The sequence below is a fragment of the Pelobates fuscus genome, chromosome 2 (genome assembly GCF_036172605.1).
Source record: "Pelobates fuscus isolate aPelFus1 chromosome 2, aPelFus1.pri, whole genome shotgun sequence".
Classification (NCBI taxonomy): domain Eukaryota; kingdom Metazoa; phylum Chordata; class Amphibia; order Anura; family Pelobatidae; genus Pelobates; species Pelobates fuscus.
Genome location: NC_086318.1, coordinates 193,164,126 through 193,185,040, shown reverse-complemented (window position 1 = coordinate 193,185,040; position 20,915 = coordinate 193,164,126). Strand labels below are relative to the sequence as shown.

The window sequence follows — 20,915 nt, the reverse complement described above, 5'->3', positions numbered from 1 at the left end:
CTCTCCCAATTCATTGTGTTGTTTTTATTTAATCAATTAACCTTCTTAATGGTATTAAATCTAGGTCTCCAGTCTTTGTAATTTTTTTTTCTTGATCCGTGCATTTTGCTAGACAGATTAGTAGCAATTGTATTGATATATTGACAGATTTTCTTGAATCCAACTCTCTGCTTGACCCCCTTCAGTCTGGATTCCGCACTGGTCACTCTATCGAAACTGCTGTGACCAAAGTATCCAACTATTTATTTGCTGCTAAATCTCACGGCCAATACTCTATCCTAATCCTCCTCGATCTTTCTGCCGCATTTGACACTGTTGATCATCAACAGCTTCTTCACATTCTTTGTAACTTTGGTCTACAGCCTGGGTCGTCAACCTGGTCCCTACCGCCCACTAGTGGGCGTTTTAGGATTTCAGGTGGGCGGTAGGGATTTCCAGGTTTTGACGACCTGACGACCGGGCGGACGGGCGGGTGCGAGCCGGCGGTACCCCTGCGACTGGGTACCGCCGTGACAAATTGCGGCTCCGGCCCGCGCGGCAAACCGCCGGGGCTGCATATGGAGGGGTCCATCGGGTGGCCCATGCTGTCAGGGCCACCCGATGGATGTGGATTGTGAGGGGGCCCGGTCAGCGCTGGGCGCTTTAACAGCGCGACCGGGCCCCCTGTGATGACATCGCAGAGCTGGGAGGAAGTGACTGCACATCACTCCTCCCAGCTAACCCTGAGAGCCGCGCGGGAGGAAGACCAGGGAGTCAGAGTGGGAACTCTGACTCCCATCCACCTGAGCCACCACTGGACCCCAGGGAAAGTCACCCTCCTGAATCTAAAAGGTAGGAAACAGGAGGGTGACTTAAATATAATGTGTGTGTGTGTGTCTTTGTATGTATGTCTTGTGTGTGTGTGTGTGTGTCTGTATATATGTGTGTCTTGTGTGTGTGTGTGTGTGTGTATGTATGTGTGACTGTCTGTTGGTATGTGTGTCTTGTGTGTGTCTGTATGTATGTGTCTTGTGTGTATGTGTGTCTGTCTGTGTTCCTGTATGTGTCGTGTGTGTATGTATGTATGTGTGTATGTATGTGTGTCTGTGTCGTGTGTGTGTGTATGTGTTGTATGTGTCGTGTGTCTGTGTGTATCTGTGTCTGTATTTGTGTCTGTATGTGTGTTGTGTGTGTGTGTGTGTGTGTGTGTATGTGTGTGTGTGTGTGTGTGTATGTGTGTGTGTGTGTGTGTATGTGTGTGTGTGTATGTGTGTGTGTGTGTGTGTGTGTGTGTGTGTATGTGTGTGTGTGTGTGTGTGTATGTATGTGTGTGTGTGTATGTATGTGTGTCGTGTGTGTCTGTATGTGTTGTGTGTGTCTGTATGTGTGTGTGTATGTATGTGTCGTGTGTGTGTATGTATGTGTGTGTGTGTCGTGTGTCTGTGTCGTGTGTATGTATGTGTCGTGTGTGTCTGTATGTGTGTGTGTATGTATGTGTCGTGTGTGTGTGTATGTATGTGTGTGTGTGTCGTGTGTCTGTGTCGTGTGTATGTATGTGTCGTGTGTGTGTGTATGTATGTGTGTGTGTGTCGTGTGTCTGTATGTGTCGTGTGTGTGTGTGTATGTGTCGTGTGTGTGTATCTATGTGTCTGTATTTGTGTATCTATGTGTCTGTATGTGTGTTGTGTGTGTGTGTGTGTGTATGTCGTGTGTGTGTGTGTATGTCGTGTGTATGTCGTGTGTGTGTGTGTGTATGTCGTGTGTGTGTGTGTATGTCGTGTGTGTGTGTGTATGTCGTGTGTGTATGTATGTCGTGTGTGTGTGTGTGTATGTATGTCGTGTGTGTGTATGTATGTCGTGTGTGTGTGTATGTCGTGTGTGTGTATGTATGTCGTGTGTGTGTATGTATGTCGTGTGTGTATGTATGTATGTGTTGTGTGTGTATGTATGTGTCGTGTGTGTGTGTGTATGTGTCGTGTGTGTGTGTATGTGTCGTGTGTGTGTGTGTGTGTCGCGTGTGTGTATGTGTCGCGTGTGTGTATGTGTGTGTCGTGTGTGTGTATGTATGTGTCGTGTGTGTGTCGTGTGTGTGTGTCGTGTGTGTGTCGTGTGTGTGTCGTGTGTGTGTCGTGTGTGTGTCGTGTGTGTGTCGTGTGTGTGTCGTGTGTGTGTCGTGTGTGTGTCGTGTGTGTGTCGTGTGTGTGTCGTGTGTGTGTGTCGTGTGTGTGTGTCGTGTGTGTGTGTCGTGTGTGTGTCGTGTGTGTGTCGTGTGTGTGTCGTGTGTGTGTCGTGTGTGTGTCGTGTGTGTGTCGTGTGTGTGTCGTGTGTGTGTCGTGTGTGTGTCGTGTGTGTGTCGTGTGTGTGTCTGTGTGTGTGTCTGTGTGTGTGTCTGTGTGTGTGTCTGTGTGTGTGTCTGTGTGTGTGTCTGTGTGTGTGTCTGTGTGTGTCTGTGTGTGTGTCTGTGTGTGTGTCTGTGTGTGTGTCTGTGTGTGTGTCTGTGTGTGTGTCTGTGTGTGTGTCTGTGTGTGTGTCTGTGTGTGTGTCTGTGTGTGTGTCTGTGTGTGTGTCTGTGTGTGTCTGTGTGTGTGTCTGTGTGTGTGTCTGTGTGTCTGTATGTGTGTCTGTATGTGTGTCTGTATGTGTGTCTGTATGTGTGTCTGTATGTGTGTCTGTATGTGTGTCTGTATGTGTGTCTGTATGTGTGTCTGTATGTGTGTCTGTATGTGTGTCTGTATGTGTGTCTGTATGTGTGTCTGTATGTGTGTCTGTATGTGTGTCTGTATGTGTGTCTTGTATGTGTGTCTGTATGTGTGTCTTGTATGTGTGTCTTGTACGTGTGTCTTGTACGTGTGTCTGTCTGTTATAGTGGACTATATAGTAAGTGGGCTACCTAGCTCAGCCTTCCTACTGAGCATTGCTACAAGGAAGGTTAAAAAATAGAAAAAAGGGGAAAAAAAAGGTGGGGAGGGGAATTGAGGAGGGAGAGGAGATGAGCTGACGCACAAGAAAAATCATAGAGAGATAATATGAGAAATCATGTTATGCGCAAACAGAGAAGTCGTCTGAATATCACTGAAAGAGACCTTCGTTTGTTCCTTACGAAAATCGAACCAGATATCAAATATTTAGTCTCGCAGCATCAACCTCAAGGATCTCATTAATCACTAGTAAAGGTAATTTCAATTTACTTTACTGTTTTCTCATTAAACTTTATAAAGTTAAAAACCTTATAAACCTGCATTAAGTAGAAATAAAAAGATAAATGTACGTACATTTATTTTTTGTAAAACACCCTCCTTTCTAAAAAATATTCCGCATTTGCGCGAAAACTGGTGGGCGGTAAGGAAATTTTTTCAACCAAAAAGTTGCATTAGTGGGCGGTAGGTAAAAAAAGGTGGACTACCACTGGTCTACAGGATACTGCTCTCTCCTGGTGCTCCTCCTACCTCTCCCAGCGCTCGTTCAGTGTTTCTTTCTCTGGTTCTGCCTCTTCTCTCCAACCCCTCTCTGTCGGCGTCCCCCAAGGTTCTGTCCTCCGCCCCCTATTGTTCTCTATCTATACATACCTATCCTCCCTCATACACAAGTAAGTCCCGTCGAGACCCCTACGCTCAGCCCTAGACCTACGCCTATCCTCTGCCCGGATCCCCACCTCTGATGCTCGCCTTCAAGACTTCTCCAGGGCTGCACCTATTCTGTGGAACTCCCTTCCCTCCTCAATCAGACTTTCACCCAGCCTCCACTCCTTCAAAAATCTTTGAAAACTCACTTCTTCATTAAAGCGTATAAATTAAACTGTCAGCAGGTTTCTCATCCCCCACCCCATGACTCCTTTCCTGCAACTGTCAAAAATGACCTACCAAGCACTCAATAAACCCTTCTCTAACAAACTATTTAATTCCCCTACTTTAACCCGTTTGTGTCACTATACCCCACTCCCTCTAGCATGTAAGCTCATTGAGCAGGGCCCTCAACCCCCTCTGTTCCTGTACGTCCAGTGGTCTGATCTCAATTATGTGTCTGTTAGTCCACCCATTGTACAGTGCTACGGAATTTGTTGGCGCTATATACATAATAAAATAATAATAATATCATTTCATGTATATATCTCTATATTGGCCTCAATGACCAAGTAGCAAATATGACCTTTCCACACATCCACTAAATCTGCAAACTATGCATCATCTGCAACTGCTAAATAGTTAACAGAACAAGACTTGCATGCAGAGGGTTACACCTTCAACCTTCAAAAATCGATTTCCTATACTTAGAGCTTCAGCTAAATTAACTAAAAAAAAACAAAACAAAAGCAGCATTTCATATTTTATGCCGTGAAATGTTTCAGTATTTATTAATGGTTTCACAGTAGAATGGGCCGTTAGTACACAGAGAACAGGAAGCTTATCGATACAGAGTGTTCCCAGTAGGAGTTTTCTTCTATTATTCCACTTTAAAGTTTGCACACCTATAGAATGGAATAAAGGGACACTTTATGCTGGGGGAGGGAAATGCTGCTGGGACAAGTAGTGTGAGGTCTGCATCTTGGATGTAAAAACCCAAGGGCAGAATACAGAATATTTGATAGTCCTAACCTCAACATCTGAGGAAAGGGATTTAGGGGTGATTATTTCTGATGACTTAAAGGTAGGCAGACAATGTAATAGAGCAGCAGGAAATGCTAGCATAATGCTTGGTAGTATAGGGAGAGGTATTAGCAGTAGAAAGAGGGAAGTGCTCATGCCATTGTACAGAACACTGGTGGAACCTCACTTGGAGAATTGTATGCAGTAATGGAGACCATATCTTCAGAATGATATTGATGCTTTAGAGAGAGTTCAGAGAAGGGCTACTAAACTGGTTCATGGATTGCAGGATAAAACTTACCAGGAAAGGTTAAAGGATCTTAACATGTATAGCTTGGAGGAAAGACGAGACAGGGGAGATATGATAGAAACATTTAAATACATAAAGGGAATCAACACAGTAAAGGAGGAGACTATATTTAAAAGAAGAAAAACTACCACAACAAGAGGACATAGTCTTAAATTAGAGGGTCAAAGGTTTAAAAATAATATCAGGAGGTATTACTTTACTGAGAGGGTAGTGGATGCATGGAATAGCCTTCCAGCTGAAGTGGTAGAGGTTAACACAGTAAAGGAGTTTGAGCATGTGTGGGATATGCATAAGGCTATCCTAACTATAAGATAAGGCCAGGGACTAATAAAAGTATTTAGAAAATTGGGCAGATTAGATGGGCCGAAAGATTCTTATCTGCCGTCACATTCCATGTTTCTAACACAGAGCACTACCACAACCACAGATATCACAATGTAGTCCGCACACTACCCACAATGGATACAAGCAGCACGCACATTACATGCAACCAACACACACCAAACACCATACATATTTCACATATAGCCAGCACACACAGGTGCATCACATAACACCAGCACACACCACAAACATGCACAGATCAAGGACAGTGAGCACTCCTAGCACACACTGTGATGAAGGATGATGCTGTGGGAGTGCATAGATTAGATATTCAACGATAATTCTCAAAACAGTTTTGATGCAAAATCCATATGGCAAAACTGGGGCTAAAATAACAATTTTATGACTATAATGGAGTTAGAAAGTCTTTCCAGATTGACTATTTTTGCCTCTGTCTTTCCATTCAGATTTGTGTGCTAATTCAACAAGTTTATCTGTCAATGTACAAAGCTCTTGGCATGGGCCCTGATCTTTGTAATTTGAATAATTTGGTGTTAGGATCATAGGCATGCGCAGCCTATTGCATAAGGGTGTGCACCCTAGAGCACAAACACACACGCCGTGTGTGTGTGTGTGTGTGTATATATATATATATATATCCAAGAAGAGAAGAGAGCACTCCAGAGGACTTGTTTGAAGCAATTTATTCCGTGAGGAAAATCGTGCAGAAAATCGACGTTTCGACCCGCAGGTCTTTATCATCTTGATAAAGACCTGCGGGTCGAAACGTCGATTTTCTGCACGATTTTCCTCACGGAATAAATTGCTTCAAACAAGTCCTCTGGAGTGCTCTCTTCTCTTCTTGGATATACATGTACGCTGTGTAGCACCGAGGCTTTTTTCTGCGGTTCTATTTAAAGGTAGAGTGCCAGACTTTGAACATTTTATATATATATATATATATATATATATATATATATATATATATATATATATATATATATATATATATATATATATATATATATATATGCTCCCCGGGTCCTCTCCTGCCTGCCTGTGGACCCCATGTCCCTTATTTAGTTGAATAGCCCCCACTCGCAAGGGTTGGGGGGGACACTTTGACCTTTGACCCCAAATGAGGTCACATGACCTGTTTCAAAGGTCAAAATAAATATAAACGGAAGTAGATAAATTAAAAACAATGTTACATAGTTGACTCAGCAAGCATGAATTTGATGCATTTGCCGACACAAAGATGGCAGTGCCCAGGACCCAGCTCCAGGCATAAAATAAAAATGAAAAAATTGGTAAATTGGGGAGGGGGGGGGGGGGGAGTCTTTTGAGGGTGACTAGGGTGGCAATTAGATGTAGTGAAGTTGGGAGCGGGGTTAAAAAGGAATGCGGATGCGGCCATGACAGTGCCGCTTTAATAACTTTAATTTCAATTTAAATCCACCCAGCCTCCTGTCAGGATCGGGACAGGGATCCAACACGCAGAGTACAAACAGTAGCCAGATACGTATACCGGACCTTAGAATGGCCGGACTAACGTAGGTAGTACCGTATAGAATGGTCAAAGACAAGCCGAGGTCGAGGGTAACAGAAGACAGGTAAGCGAGAGACAAGCCGAATCAAGGGTAACAGAGATAAGCAGAGTAAGGATAAACAAGCCGGGTCAAAACCAAAAGGGATAATAGAATACACAAGCACTGAGTGACTAGAACAAGCTAGAACCACGACAGGGCAATGAGCTAATGAAGGAAGCTCTGTTAAATACCCTGTTCAGAGCAGTAACCACACCTCCGAGACGTCCTGATTGGTCCTGCAGCAATTGACTGACAGGTCGATCCGGGGGAGTGTCCTGATGATGACTTCCTGCCTAGATGGTGTAAAAGGCAGTCACTCCCTCGCGGCCGGCCTTGCATGACCGGATAGACCGCAGGGAAGGGAGTCATCAGACCGTCTGAATGGTGGAACAGCTAAGTCTCTACCTCTTTTGGAGGTAGAGACCACAGGTACCCTGACACCTCCCTACCCTAGAGCAGCATTTAGTGATGCTTGAACGGAGTGACGTCCAACCCGCCATCACTGCTGGATGTGCAAGGGAGCAGAGAAGGAAGATCACAGCTCCCTTGCTACCCGCATTCATCCTCCATACTCCCTCGCCCGGCCACATCTGCTGACCGGGCTGACAAATCCAAGGTGTAAGGACAAAATTCCTGTTTACAATGGTAACTTGGCACCTGCGATTTGTCAAGCCCTGCATTAAAACAGAGAAGAGGGATTTGGGCCCCAAAAAGGGACACTTGTGACACAGTGCTGGACACAGGTTTATGCAGTAGCACGAAGCCTACTGCCTTTTGATGGCTGGAACTTCTTCCTGGTCTGAGATAGTCTTTGCTGCTTCTATGACTTGCTGGTGCATCTTCAACTACAGCAATATCTGTGCAGTTATCATTTTATTTCTTATTTGCTCTTTATTTTATATGCGTTTTAAAACAGTTTTACAAGCTTTTGCTGATCAGTCCCTATGTGCATTGGAGTTTATACAGTTATTAGTTACTGTCATAAATTCTGTAGTTTCTTAAAAGTGATATTTGTCCTTCAGATTATTTGAATACTTGCAGTCACGTGGGATGTCATGTAGTGACTGATAATTTATACACTGTGATATTTGCAAGTGACTGCCAAATAAACAGAGAAAATGTTTGTTATAGATACCATGTCTACAGTTATTATGGTCCTAAAAATCTGTGCATAGAATTTGTTGTTTTGACCTTAATTTGTGTGCTAGCTATGCCTACTTAGAGTTGAAATTGAAGTTAAATTATTGCCTAATACAAATAGTCCAAAATGAAGGCTTTTCTCTGTTTTTGCAAACATTTGCTAGATAATATGTCAACATAATTTCATATTAAGTTTCTTCTTGGCAGCTGGTCGTTATTACAGTGAATCCCTGAACACTGGTTCTCTGCATACATCACCAGATTATTTTACTGCTGACCTTTACCCCTGTATTAAAGCAGTTGCGATTACATTAGATCTCAATTCACATTGTTAAAACACGGAGAATTGTCCATCTTTGTGGACAACGAAAGCCAAATGACAAGACGAAGATGAACAGCCTGTCGAACCCAATGCCTTAGGTGATTCTGAGTAACTTGCTTCTGACAGTACTAATCCTGCTCTTTGTCATTTGTGTGATAAATCTAAGCCTATTTATGTCCCTGCATGGACTGTAATTAAGTGTGCCAGTCACTTCTTTGCATTTCAACTTTCAGTGCGGTATAATTATTTGCTATCTCCATTTTACGGACTCTCCATTCAGTTTATCCTTTTCCTATTTGTCATCTATTTGTCTACCTGCCACGTAAGCCATGCGCTGTCCAAATATATTCATGCAATACTATCTTGTTAACCATCAGGATATATGATGGTATTTGCATAGCCATTTATGTGTTTACAAAACTAACATTTCCTTTTTAATTCTCTCAGTACTATGTTCGGTTTGATTTTCTACTAATGCACCAACTTATGTTTCCTTAATTGCCTTATATACGGTAACTCTGTTTTGTTTGCATTTATGGTTTTCACCTTTTGTTTCCTATTTCCATAAACATTTAGACTTGTTCCACTGTCTCTAACGCTACCTTGATTCTCTTGTGGGCCAGCTTTAAAATAGTTTGTAAGATAAATGTAACTCCATCCTCAATGTAACATTTAAGTGAACACTTCACAATATCTCCTTAATACAAAGAAGAATTGCAACTTCCAAAATGTAATCACAAGCAATTAGTTGTAATCAAAATTATTTAACCCCAATGAAGATCAGGTTTGTCAACATTTGCAGACCTTTAGCTGTTTGCAATGAACAGATCAAACAAAAGCAATTGAAATTGCTCAACACAACAGATGCTTCTACTGAAAATGCAACTTATAATGACTTCTCCAGACTCAAAATTATTCAACTGCCTGAATAGAATGCCTCACAACAGCACAAATATGCAAAACTGCAACTAATCATGGGCTTCATTAGTTGCACCAGTTGTGCATGAGTTGGAACACTTGAAATCCCTGAACTGGCTAGGGGTTTGTGGAGTGTCACGTTTAACTGCATGTTAGAAATTTGGCTAAGTGAAAAGAATGAGGCACAAAGTAAACAGAAGAGATCATTGCCCTTAACAAACATGGAACCGGATACAAAAAGATAGAGAAGGCGCTGAATGTTCCTAAAGACACTGTTGGAAGTATAGTCTGCAAGTTCAAAGTTGATGGAACAGTGGTTACACTACCTGGACTTCATCTTGATATTTAGTAATATATAAATGCAAGCATATATATATTAGTCTGAGTTCTAGATAAATCTTCAACACTGCAGATGTTGTGGACTTTGTCTTCCACAATGCTCTTACAGCCATAATGCTAGCAAAGCATCAAGGGAGATATGGTACACTACACAACATTGAGAGAGCTGAAGGTTGCGTACACCTGGCCTACATATCGGTTTATCTAGCTATAAGCGATATTAAACAAATATTTATGGAACAATCACTGAGATAAAAAGTTGAATCCTTAGTTATTTCCACTTTTAATGATCCTTACTTGCTACTTCAGATAAATGGTAGGGAATTAAAATCATGCCATTGGCTTCTCCTCTCCTTGTTGTGTGATTAGATATCCTTGTACAATATGAATTTTATGACGTGCCAATAACATTCCTCTGGGTGGAGGTTTAAAATAGAATTACACCTTTGGCATATGTAAATGAGTTAAAAGCATCAGTCATATCCTGCGGGCAGGCATAAAAATGTAAGATGATAATGCAATTGGCAGCCAGTATTTGCTCAAAGCCAACAGTATATGAAAATGATATTCAATTTTTTTTTTTTTTACAGTAAAACAATGGTTTTATTTAAATTAGTATATACAGATATAAGATACATATGCACAGTTAGTCATTTTTTTAGGCAATGCACACTAGTGGAGATCCAGTAATAGCATTTTGATCTATCACGTGCCTTTCGTCATATCTTGTCTCTGCAGAAGTCATGTGAGTAATAGATGAAGTGTGACTGTCCTAGATTCCAACACTTCATCTATTAGATGGTACTATGATGACGATTATCAAATCTGTGGTGGAAAATGTTCTTTTTGAAGCTGAGCTTTCTATGAATTTGAACAATTGCATTAGCGTTCCTATGCTTTATTTTCTATGTCATTTGTTGATCTCTGTTGTATGACTGTTTTGTTTATCCTTGCTTGGATGTGGTTTTTTTTTTTCCTTTCTTTTCTTTGTGTTTTGACAGATTTATTTTTTTAAGATTATTCCAATATGTGGGGGAGGGGGAAAAGGAATTTGCTGAGTTTCCCTTTATCATTTGAGCACTAAAATAATTGGTATACAACATTTTGATAGAATAATATAAAGAAGAAAATAAGTGATCTTGTAATCATGGAAAATTTGAGTATTTAAAGGTTAAAAGAACACTCTTGTCCCCAAATGTACTTTAGCTTGCTGAAGTGCATTAGAAATTAAATAAAGGTTCTCTATGACCTTAAAGGGATACTATAGTGCTAGGAATACAAAGTTGTATTCCTTGCTCTATAGCTCCCTCTGTCCCCTCTCCTCAAAGTCTAACACATAAAGAAACCAGCAACATAAAAAATAAATATATTTATTTTTACCATGGGTATCTCGTTAATACTCATAAAAATATGGTTGTGAATGTGTTTTAGTATTTTACTGCAGTATTGTTTATGTAAATGAAAATAAATTAAAATAATATTTTTTTATTTTTTTTTAGTAAAATCCCTTTTATTTTGTACTCAGGCAGTTCCACAGAGTTCTTCCACTACCAAGTGAAAACTGGAACTCTCTGGTTGAAGAATGGTGCTGCCACCCAGATCCCTTTGCCAATCGGAGTTGCTTGCCCAAGGTTAACGACTGCTTTCTGGGAGACACTTTCTTTTTGGTGAACAGAGCTAATGTTTCAGATCCCCCCAGAGAGACTAATGAGAAGTCATCTGTTCCTCATTCTGTTGATGCTAATGTCTCGGTAAGTTATTAGTGCTAATGACACCCTCTAATTGGAACATTTATATTGCCCGATATAACTTTATTATCTTAAATGAGCGCTTGTTTGATCCGCAAAGGAGACTTGTAATCTGCCTCTGTTAGTGTTTCTCAGTCTTGTTTTCCAACACTGCTTGAAATTCAGTTTTGGAAAAATGGAAAGGTCTTTCAAATAAAAAATACATTCAAATTTAATGTAAGTTAATGGTTTGATTCATAAGTTTTTCCCTTTTTTTCGTCACCTAGAAATACATTATTATCAGTTTAATATGTATGTGACCCACCTGATCTTTGCAGTGCCACAATACTGTACGTAATAGGAGGCATCTCCCTGAACCTGTTTCATCTTTCATCTGATTTTTAAATATGGTTTCACAATCTGTGATCTTAGGATCTATATATATATATATATATATTTATTGTTTTGCAGCGCACAGATAAGGCTAATATTTAAGATATGGAATAAAGAGTTTTTTTTTATTTTTTATCAGTGATTTGCATACCTTCTCAAATCATTTCTTTGGTCCAGGTTTTATGTATTGTATTCTTTTCTAGCATTGATGAGCTATCCAGAAAACCTGGACCAAAGCTGGTTTTTGAGTACTTTCTCAGTATTTCTAGGAGTTCTAAATGTCTGATAGCGTAAGGCGCATACTGTACTCGCCAAATGACTTCTAGGTATCTTGTAATCAAACACCTGCTCATAATGAAAGTGATGATTCACCGTGATTTGCTCCACTTGCTGCCTTTATTTTTTTTTTCTGTAATGTCCAATGGGTAAATCGGCTCTGTTTGCTTTATGTTGCTTCTTTTAACTGAATTTGCTATGCACAAAATATGTACATTACAGGTTCACTTGCAGTAAGATCACTTTCTCCACTTTTAAAGGGTCACTCCACTGGCCAAATGTAAAAAAATAAAACTAATCAGTTTAGTATATATACTCCCAATGAAACATACTTGCATGTAATTATGCAGTTTTAATATATATCGATCTAAAAACCGCTTGCAGATCTCTTGTCTGCTTCCTTTGCAGGCCCTCCTCTTTAAAGGGACTCTCAAGTGCCAGGAAAACAAACAGTTTTCCTAGCACTGCAGGTCCCCTTTCCCTCCCACCCCCCATCCCAAGTGTCCCCTTTCCCTCCCACCCCCCATCCCGATGTCCCTCAGCGCTGGTTCAGGGTCCGCCCACGCTCCTCCCCCGCCAACGTCATCCGGCGGGGGAGACCTAATGCGCATGCAAAAATATCGTTGCTGCTTTGCACAGGTGCTGATAGTACATTATGCATAACTTGAATCAATCAGGGGGGTGGTAGGGCCGATGCAAGGATTTTTGACTACACAGACGAAGATGCATGTTGCTGTCCCCCCACTGCTAAAAAAAAAAAAAAAAAGTATCTTCACCTGTGTGTCTTGTAATCCCCTTTTTTGACTAGCTTACCCCCTTTAGTGTATTATATTCCATTTTTTAATGTCTTGCCCCCTGTTTTCCCCGTTGTGTATCCCATTTGCTGTATTTTATCCCTTGTGTGTCTCTTACAACCTCCCTTGTGTATCTTTTACTTTCCCCAGCCTCTTTGACTGTCTTTTTCTTCCCCCAGCCCTTTCTGTGTCTTTCTCCCCCCCAGCTTCTTTGTGTGGCTCTTTCTCCCCCAACACATTTGTACGTCTTTTTACCCCAGCACCTTTGTGCATCTCTTTCTCCCCAGCCCCTCTGTGCATCTTTCTCTCCCCTCTTTGTGCATCTCTTCTCCCCCCAGCCCTCCTGTGCCTTTTAATATCCCCCTGTACCTTTTATTGTCTTCCCTTTTCACCTCTTGAACCTTTCATTGTCCCTCTTCCTTTCCTGTGCCTTTTAATGTCCTCCCTCCCCTCCTGTCCCTTTTTTTTGTCCACACTCCCCTTCTTTACCTTTCATTGTCTCCCTCCCTCCTCCCCCTGTATCTTTCGTAATCTCCCCTGTACCTTTTATTGTCTCCTCCTTCCAGTCACCTGGAGATCGTACCCCTTGGGCCGGTGCTCCCTAAGGCTGCCGCCACGCCCCAATGTGTCCACATGGGCCCCCATTATGGTTGCGCCTGCCCTGAGGGGGGCGGAGTCTGACAGTGGAGGAAGAGCTGCTGCATCTGGCCCTGAAAACTGTGATTTATTCCCAGGCCATCAGCACTCAGCTTGTCAGAGGGACTTCGGTGCACCAGAGGATACCTCTTGAGTGCTTGCCCATCATCGAAACTTCCCAATTGTGGCTTGTGGCCTACCCGAACGTAAGCTCTCCTGATTCCCTGGCGGCCGACTGAGTGATACTGGCAAATAGCCTGATCCAGAGGTCGCTCCCTTATGCCACCGGGTATGCGGGACCGCGCAAGTCAAAGGCCTCTCTGTCTCTGTGGGGCTGGTAGGGAGACTGGTTGGGGACTCATTGATTGTTGGAGCTTATTTTTTGATAAAGATGGCTTCAGTCTGGAATCTGGGTGTATCAGAGCTTGGTAGCATGTAGAGATTGAATTCTTACAAGAAGGAGTATCCAAGCTGGATTTAATGAATGGTGAGGATAGTGGATTGACAGGTAGGTGTAGTTTTTTGATTGGAGGATAGGTTTTTCTGGAAATGTTTCCCGCATGGAAAGGCAGCATTTTGTCATGCTGTAGCAGATTTCGCACTGCGTTCTACGCACATCTTGCTATGGCTTCAGGTGGAGGTCTGGTGCGTGCAACTGCAGCTTCATAAGCAAGAAGAGGTATTAGCATGGCTTCAATATGGGGAACACATTTTGCTTCCAGGTGTGCAGGGCCAACCAGGAGGGCGCTAGTTCTAGCTCCAAAAAGGGTATGTGGTGCTGTGGCATCCACATCAGTTGAGCTTCCAAGTTGGGAGTCCAACATGATTGTTCCAGTTGATGCCAATGTGGGGTGACTCCAGTGTGGAGTGTGACCAGAGTTTGAAATATTAGGGGCACAACAGGCCTCCTTGGTTTGGTAACCTGCAAAATGTACTCAGCGCTATTATAGGTGGATGTTTCTTCCATATATGTTAATCGAGGTTACGTTGAAATCTTTGCAGGAAAGATTTGGGAATCTTAATCAGCAGTGTGCAGAACATATATAGGATCAACAGAAGAGCACTCATTTTGATTGAGTGAACACGACCAACCCATGAGATTTTTTTTTTTTTTTTTGTAAATTCTTTATTATGACGAACAGGTGAGTACAGAAACACAGTCATACACCACAACAGTGTATATACGGCAAGTCAGTTCGTAAATTAACATCGAAAGTAAGCATTATTATCTTCTGATCATCTGATATGCAACAAGCGTCATATGGCTGTTCAACAACCAATAAAGCGTAGGCAACTTGAGCAAAGTAAACAATCAAACAAATATAGGTAGATGCATCTTTAAAAGCTAATACAGTTCCAGTAACATCAAAAACCTCTCAATTAAAGCTAAACAATGGGATATCTCAGGGCCCCCGTTCCGTGGCACCTTCAGGTGGCCCGGTTTATAAATCTAATAGCCGGGAGAGTAGGTAGTAGTCATAGTCACAGTCATGGTGAGATGCGACATATATGGCTTAGGGCCCCTGCGTAATCCCAAGTGGGAGCAGTGTCGAGGACATGTGGGTATTTATCGATGAGCTAAGCACATTGTGTAGCAAGTGAGAGTGTGGATGTCAAGCACATACAATGCACCACTAAGGGTGTAACCCCCAAATCCTCGTCCTAGTCTAAGGTCCCCTGGAGGAGAACCTCCAGTGGCCACCCATGTTACAGGAGTGGTTTGGGTGCGTCTGTCCACTTCAGAAGTCCGTCAGTCAGACGCCTGATGAGGTGCCTTGGAGTGTCGCAGGGCGTATGTTATGTTCCCTTCCTCTCGTCGGTCTATTGAGTCATACTGTGGAGTCATCGTTCAGTTCGGTCAGTTCCCTAGTCGTCCCTGTAGTCAGTTTTTGGTGATGGCACTGGAGCGCCTCCCTGGGATCTACTGCAAAGTTCTCCTATAGCTCACGCATCCTCACAGTCAGGTACCCCCGGTCCGGCCTCCCTGGGGCAGTCCGAGCCGCCGCCACTGTGTCCCAGAAATAGGTCGCGTGGGGATGAGTAAAAAACCTTGTATATTGTTGAAAGGAGAAGAAGAGGGGGGGGGGTGGATGAGGGGGGGGAAGGGGGGAGGGTTTGGGTTTAGATGTGGCACCATACATCAGCGCACGCTCGGGCACTCCAGGACCGTATGAAATGGTGTGTTTCATGGTCTCCCTGCTCCTGGTCGTGAGAGGTATACATACCACGGGGTCCAGGCATCGATATGTTTGGTGCTCCTTCCTAGCAGTTCTGCATATCGCGCCTCGGCCGTGTGAATGTCCTCTACCCTCTGAAGCCAATCCGTCACAGTCGGTGGTTGTGTTTGCTTCCATTTAGCGGGAATGGATGCTTTGGCCGCATTTAGTAGGTGTCGAACTATCGACCTCTTGTATTGGGCTATTGAGCCTTCGGTGTGATGGAGTAGGGCCATTTCTATGGTGAAGTCAGGTAGATCTCCCAGGATGATCCTCATCTCCCGTTGTATATCCTCCCAAAACGGCTTAATCCGTGCGCATTCCCACCAAATGTGTCTTATTGTGCCTGTGTGGGTTTCGCATCTCCAACATGCGTCTGAAGATCCCGGGAATATTCTATGTAGTAGGGAAGGAGTCCTGTACCAGTGGGAAAGCAGCTTGAAGTTGACCTCCTGGTAGTTGGTACTGATGGAGCTCTTGTGCTGCAGAATCAATATCTGTTCCCATTGTGTGTCAGTGAACGTCCTATCCGTCAGCTCTTCCCATCTTCTTTTGAACGCCGTGTTCCTTGAGCGTTCTCCCGTTATTAGCTGTTGATATATGACTGAGACTCTGCCATCGGCAGCTGAGCCGGTCGTGCAGAAGCGTTCAAACCACGTTTGTTCCCTATGTACCGCTACCCTGTTGGGAAGGTTGTAGTAAAAATGTCGTAGTTGCGCATAATGAAATCTATGCATGAGTGTCGGATGTGGTATTCCACTCCAGTCCCGAAGGTTCCGTATACCCGCGTTACTGAGGACTTCGGATATCGGGACAAAGTCTCCATTTCCTACAACTGGCCAGGAAGAACGGGGAAGTCCTCCGCCTATATCAGAATTGAAGGTGATCGGTATCAGGGGGCTCGGCTGCGGGGAGATATGTTGGTTACGTCTCAGGTGGGACCATGTCTTCAATGTTTGAGCGACGGGTGATTCAGCGCCTAGCATTGACGTTGCGTCCACCGAAGTATGCCACGTGAGTCTGTGGAGGGCTTTGTTAATACCCTCTCTATTCAACGCCACCCACAGTTTGGTGTCAGGTGCCACATGCCAATCCCTGATCCGCTGCAGTACCGTGGCATGAAAGTATTTGCGAATATCTGGCAAAGCCAGGCCTCCCCAATTCTTGGGTAGGCATAACTTGTCAAAGCTGAGTCGAGCCCTTTCTCCCTTCCAGACGTATTGTATCACCGCTGACTTAAGAGATGTGAAAAATCCTGTCGGGATGTGCCAGGGGATGGTGTGAAAATAGTAAAGTAACCGCGGGAGAATGTTCATCTTTATTACCGATATACGTCCCTGCCAGGAGATGTGGTCGTAGTTCCAGCTTTTGAGATCGTTTAGGATTGTGCGCAAAAGGGGGATGTAATTCTTGGCATACACTTCTTTCGGGTTCCTGGGTATCCAGATTCCCAGGTATCGCATCTGGTCCCGACACCAATGAAAGGGGTACTCACGTTGAATTTGCTCTCCTACGTTCGTCGGGGTCGAGACATCTAATATTTCGCATTTAGTTAGATTGAGTTTCAGTCCCGATAACCGGCCATACGCATCGAATTCTCGCATCAATGCCGGCAGGGAATCAGTTGGGTCGCTCACGAAGAAGAGCATGTCGTCTGCGTATGCAGCTACCTTATGTTCCTGAGTCCCATGCCGAAACCCCCTGATCTCCGGGGTATGCCTCACCCTATCCAAGAACGGTTCCAGCGAGATGGCAAACAAGAGTGGCGATAATGGGCAACCCTGACGCGTACCGTTGTGGATGGTGAAGGCGTCCGTAAGAGCGCCATTCACCCGTACTTTAGCGCAGGGGTCCGTATAGAGCGCCTCTATCCAAGCCATCATCCCTCTTCCTAGTCCCACTTTTCGTAGTGTCGCCATCATGAAGCTCCAGTTTACCCGGTCAAAAGCCTTTTCGGCATCCGTGGAGAGCATTAGTAGGCCTGGTTTCTCCCTAAGGGCTAATGCCTGAATAGAGAACGCCCAGAGCGTGCAATCTCTGGCTTCCCGTCCCGGAACGAAACCCGTTTGGTCCGGGTGTATCAAGCGTGGCACATACTGTTGTAGTCTGGTGGCAATGATCTTAGTGAAGAGTTTCACATCCGCATTGAGAAGCGAGATCGGCCGGTAGCTGCTGCAGTTTTCGGGGTTTTTGCCAGGTTTAGGAATTACCGTGATGGTGGCTGCCAACGTCTCCTGGTGAAACGTGTCACCCTGCTGGAGTCGATTGAGGGCTGTCATTAGATGCGGCGCGAGAATGTCCCTAAATGATTTGTAATATCCCGCCGAGAGTCCGTCCGGTCCCGGAGCTTTCCCTCTCTTCGCTGTCTTAATCGCCGCCTGTACCTCTTCCGTGGTGATCGGGGCCTCCAGCAGTTCCGCTTCTTCTGGTGTTAGAGCGTCGGGTTGGAAACCTTGTAGGTAACGCCATGTTGCATCTTGTAGGTTCGCTCCGTGGGCGTCGGGGAGTGATGGTGTGGAATTGTATAGTTGTCTGTAGTAGTTACAGAATTCAGTGGCAATTGCTTCAGGGAATTGAGTAAGTGTGCCATCAGTCTTCCGAAGTTCATGGACCTGCGCCCTCGCTTGTTGGGGCCGGATCATGCGAGCCAGGAGTCTCCCACCCTTATTCGCATGGATGTAGAAGAAGGCCTTGGATCGTTGTGTCACCCTATGGTGTTTGCTGGCAACCAGGTCTGCCAGTTGTCGGCGAGCATCCAAAAGTGGGCGATAGTGTTCTTCAAGTTGTGATCGTTTGTGTTGTGTTTCCAAGCGGGAGATTTGGTCGGTGAGCTCCAACATACGTCGCTGCGATTCCCTCTTCTTACGGGAAGCAATTCTAATGAGGTGACCTCGAAGTACACTCTTATGTGCCTCCCATAGCTTCACTTTTGATACCTCTTCCGTGTCGTTTTCCCTGAAGTAATTAGTGAGGTGTTCTGTCAGGTCAGCCAGCACACCCGGGTCCGAGAGGAGCGACTCATTTAGTCTCCATTCCGTCCTGGTGGGCCTGAACAGTGGGGAGTCAAGCTTCACGGCCACTGCACTGTGGTCCGACCACGGTGTAGGTGCGATTGTTGCCGACTGTAGGTGTTGGAGGCCTTCTTGTTGGATAAGAACATAATCAATGCGAGAGTATCTCCTATGTATGGCGGAGTAGTGCGTAAAATCACGGGTTGTTGGATGAATGGTCCGCCACGCATCCACCAATCTCGAGTCCCGCATGGTCTTCTTGATGGCCCTAATCGCGGATTGTGGGATACTACTGTGTCCTGTCGAGGAGTCCAGCAACGGATCAAGTGGTGCGTTAAAGTCCCCCCCTATAATGAGGGAGCCTTCTGTGAATGCTGCAACCCATGAGATTTCATGAGCTGTCAACTTTGTTAGTGAGATCTACAGCTTAGATAAGAGCCCTTCATGATTCTCTTTAATAAGAGTGTGACGTGTAATGATGCCTCATGCTGAGGTAAGTTAAATGGTGCATGCGCCAATCAAAGGGGAAGGAGGCCCGGAGTGATGTCAGGACCCTCTGGGGTACATTAAGTGGAAGTACTTGAGTTTTAACACATTGTTTCTATACCTTACATAGTTGTCAAATAGCGTGGCTGCCGCTGGGAGAGAATATTAGCAATAGGCAATATTAGCAGAATGTTGGGTGTGAATAAACGGTCTGTTCCTTGATGCAGGTGTAACATATTCCTCCTCACCTTGCGGTATTTGCACTTAGCGGGCGTGCGTCTGCATAACTGACTCTTGCAACGTGTTGATGGACGCCGGCCGCTGCGGATCCACACCCAATTATAGCCTCACGTCCGCCCACATTGATGACGACGTAGGCATGCGTGTGACTTCACGCGGGAGACGTGCGCGCACATTCTGGGGTCAAAGGCCGATTTCGGCCAATCAAAGTTGTTAAGGGCTTATTTAAACGTGATTCTACTTTTCCTCATTGCCCTGTCGTGGTTTCCCTTCGTGGTTGTCCGAGAGTGTGTTCCTGAGCGTTTATTTCTGGTTATTTACTTTGGCTTTATATGACTTCCCTGTATTCTGGTATCCCTGACTTCTGGCGTTCCCTTATCGTTGTGTCTCATTCTGTGTCCCCTGACCTCGACAAGTATCCTGACTATTCCTTGGTGTGTTAAGTCCGCCCATTCTAAGGCCCGGTAATATATTACCTTTTAGTCCCAGATTTGACACAATTCTACGTGCTGGATCAATAAGTAATCCGGACAGCAGGTCGGAATTCCCCTAACTTGTAAGTTACTTTAGAGTTAAGGGTTTAAAGTTTAAGGATTCTAAGGCCAGTGTAAGGATGAGCAGGGACACCCATGCCTAGTTCCATTTGCTTCTGGGTTCCTTTCAGAGTCATTCCCCATCACAAACCTTATCGCCGAGGGCCCATGTGTAAAGAGCCAAAACCTCTGGAAAGAAGGCAGGGAAGCCAAATCTAACTAGAACGGCTTTGAGATACAACCAGTTGATCCTGTCAAATGATTTGAGGGCTCTGAAAAGCCATGGGTTACTTTGGATAATTCTATGAGATTAAGGGAATGCCTAGAGTTATCTGAGACTTGGTGACCCGGCTTTAGCTGATTGGCTAATATTTTCGCAAATGATTTTATGTCCGCATTAAGTAGCGATATAGTCCTTAAGTTGACACAAGTGGTGGGTGTAACCTTCCCTGCTTTAGGGACTGTAATGATGTGTGCAGCTAGTATTTCTGCTGGGATATTACCTTTGGCTCTAATTCTATTAAATAAGTTAGTTTAATGTGGGACTAGTAAATTGGAGAACAGTGAGTAGTACAGATTGGAGAAACCGTCTGGACCTGGCACTTTGATTTTTGGCAAGTTACGTATAATCAGTCTCACTTCCTCCTCCATGATGGGGGTATCAAGGACTTGGGCTTGGTCGGTTGAGACTAGTGGTAGTGGCATGTCCGTGAAGTAGTTGTCAACATCCATTTGGGGTGGATTGTTTGTCTCATTATTGTCACACCGGTTGTGCAGAATTTTGTGAATTAATTCACTCCGGTTGGTCGCCCTCACCCCATTGAGGTCACAAGGAAAAGTATACTGCTCTGCTTTGCGTTTAGCAGCTAGCAATTTTCCCGCCCTATTGGTCATGTAGCTGTAAGGCTTTCAAATGAAAGTGAATTTGGGAGATGCATTTGGATAGTTCCCTGAAAAGTTGATTCTTATTCTTGGCTTCTTCTGAGAGTAGTTTTCGGAGTTTGTGTTGTTGTATTCATTTCCGTTTTTTTTTTTTCGTTTTTTTTCCAGTTGTGATAGAGCTTCTACTACTGAGTACCTTTGCCCAGTCCGCTTCCTA

General features: G+C 44.1%; 1 protein-coding gene across 2 annotated transcripts in view; it reads left to right on the top strand.

Moving 5' to 3' along the window:
- The window catches only part of UBE3D (ubiquitin protein ligase E3D), a 214,677-nt gene that overhangs the window by 35,908 nt on the left and 157,854 nt on the right, over positions 1-20,915 (top strand). For both annotated transcript variants that reach the window (XM_063443032.1, XM_063443031.1), the window contains exon 4: positions 11,030-11,255. In XM_063443032.1, the coding sequence (XP_063299102.1) occupies positions 11,030-11,255 (226 nt within the window). The remainder of the gene's footprint in view (positions 1-11,029; positions 11,256-20,915) is intronic.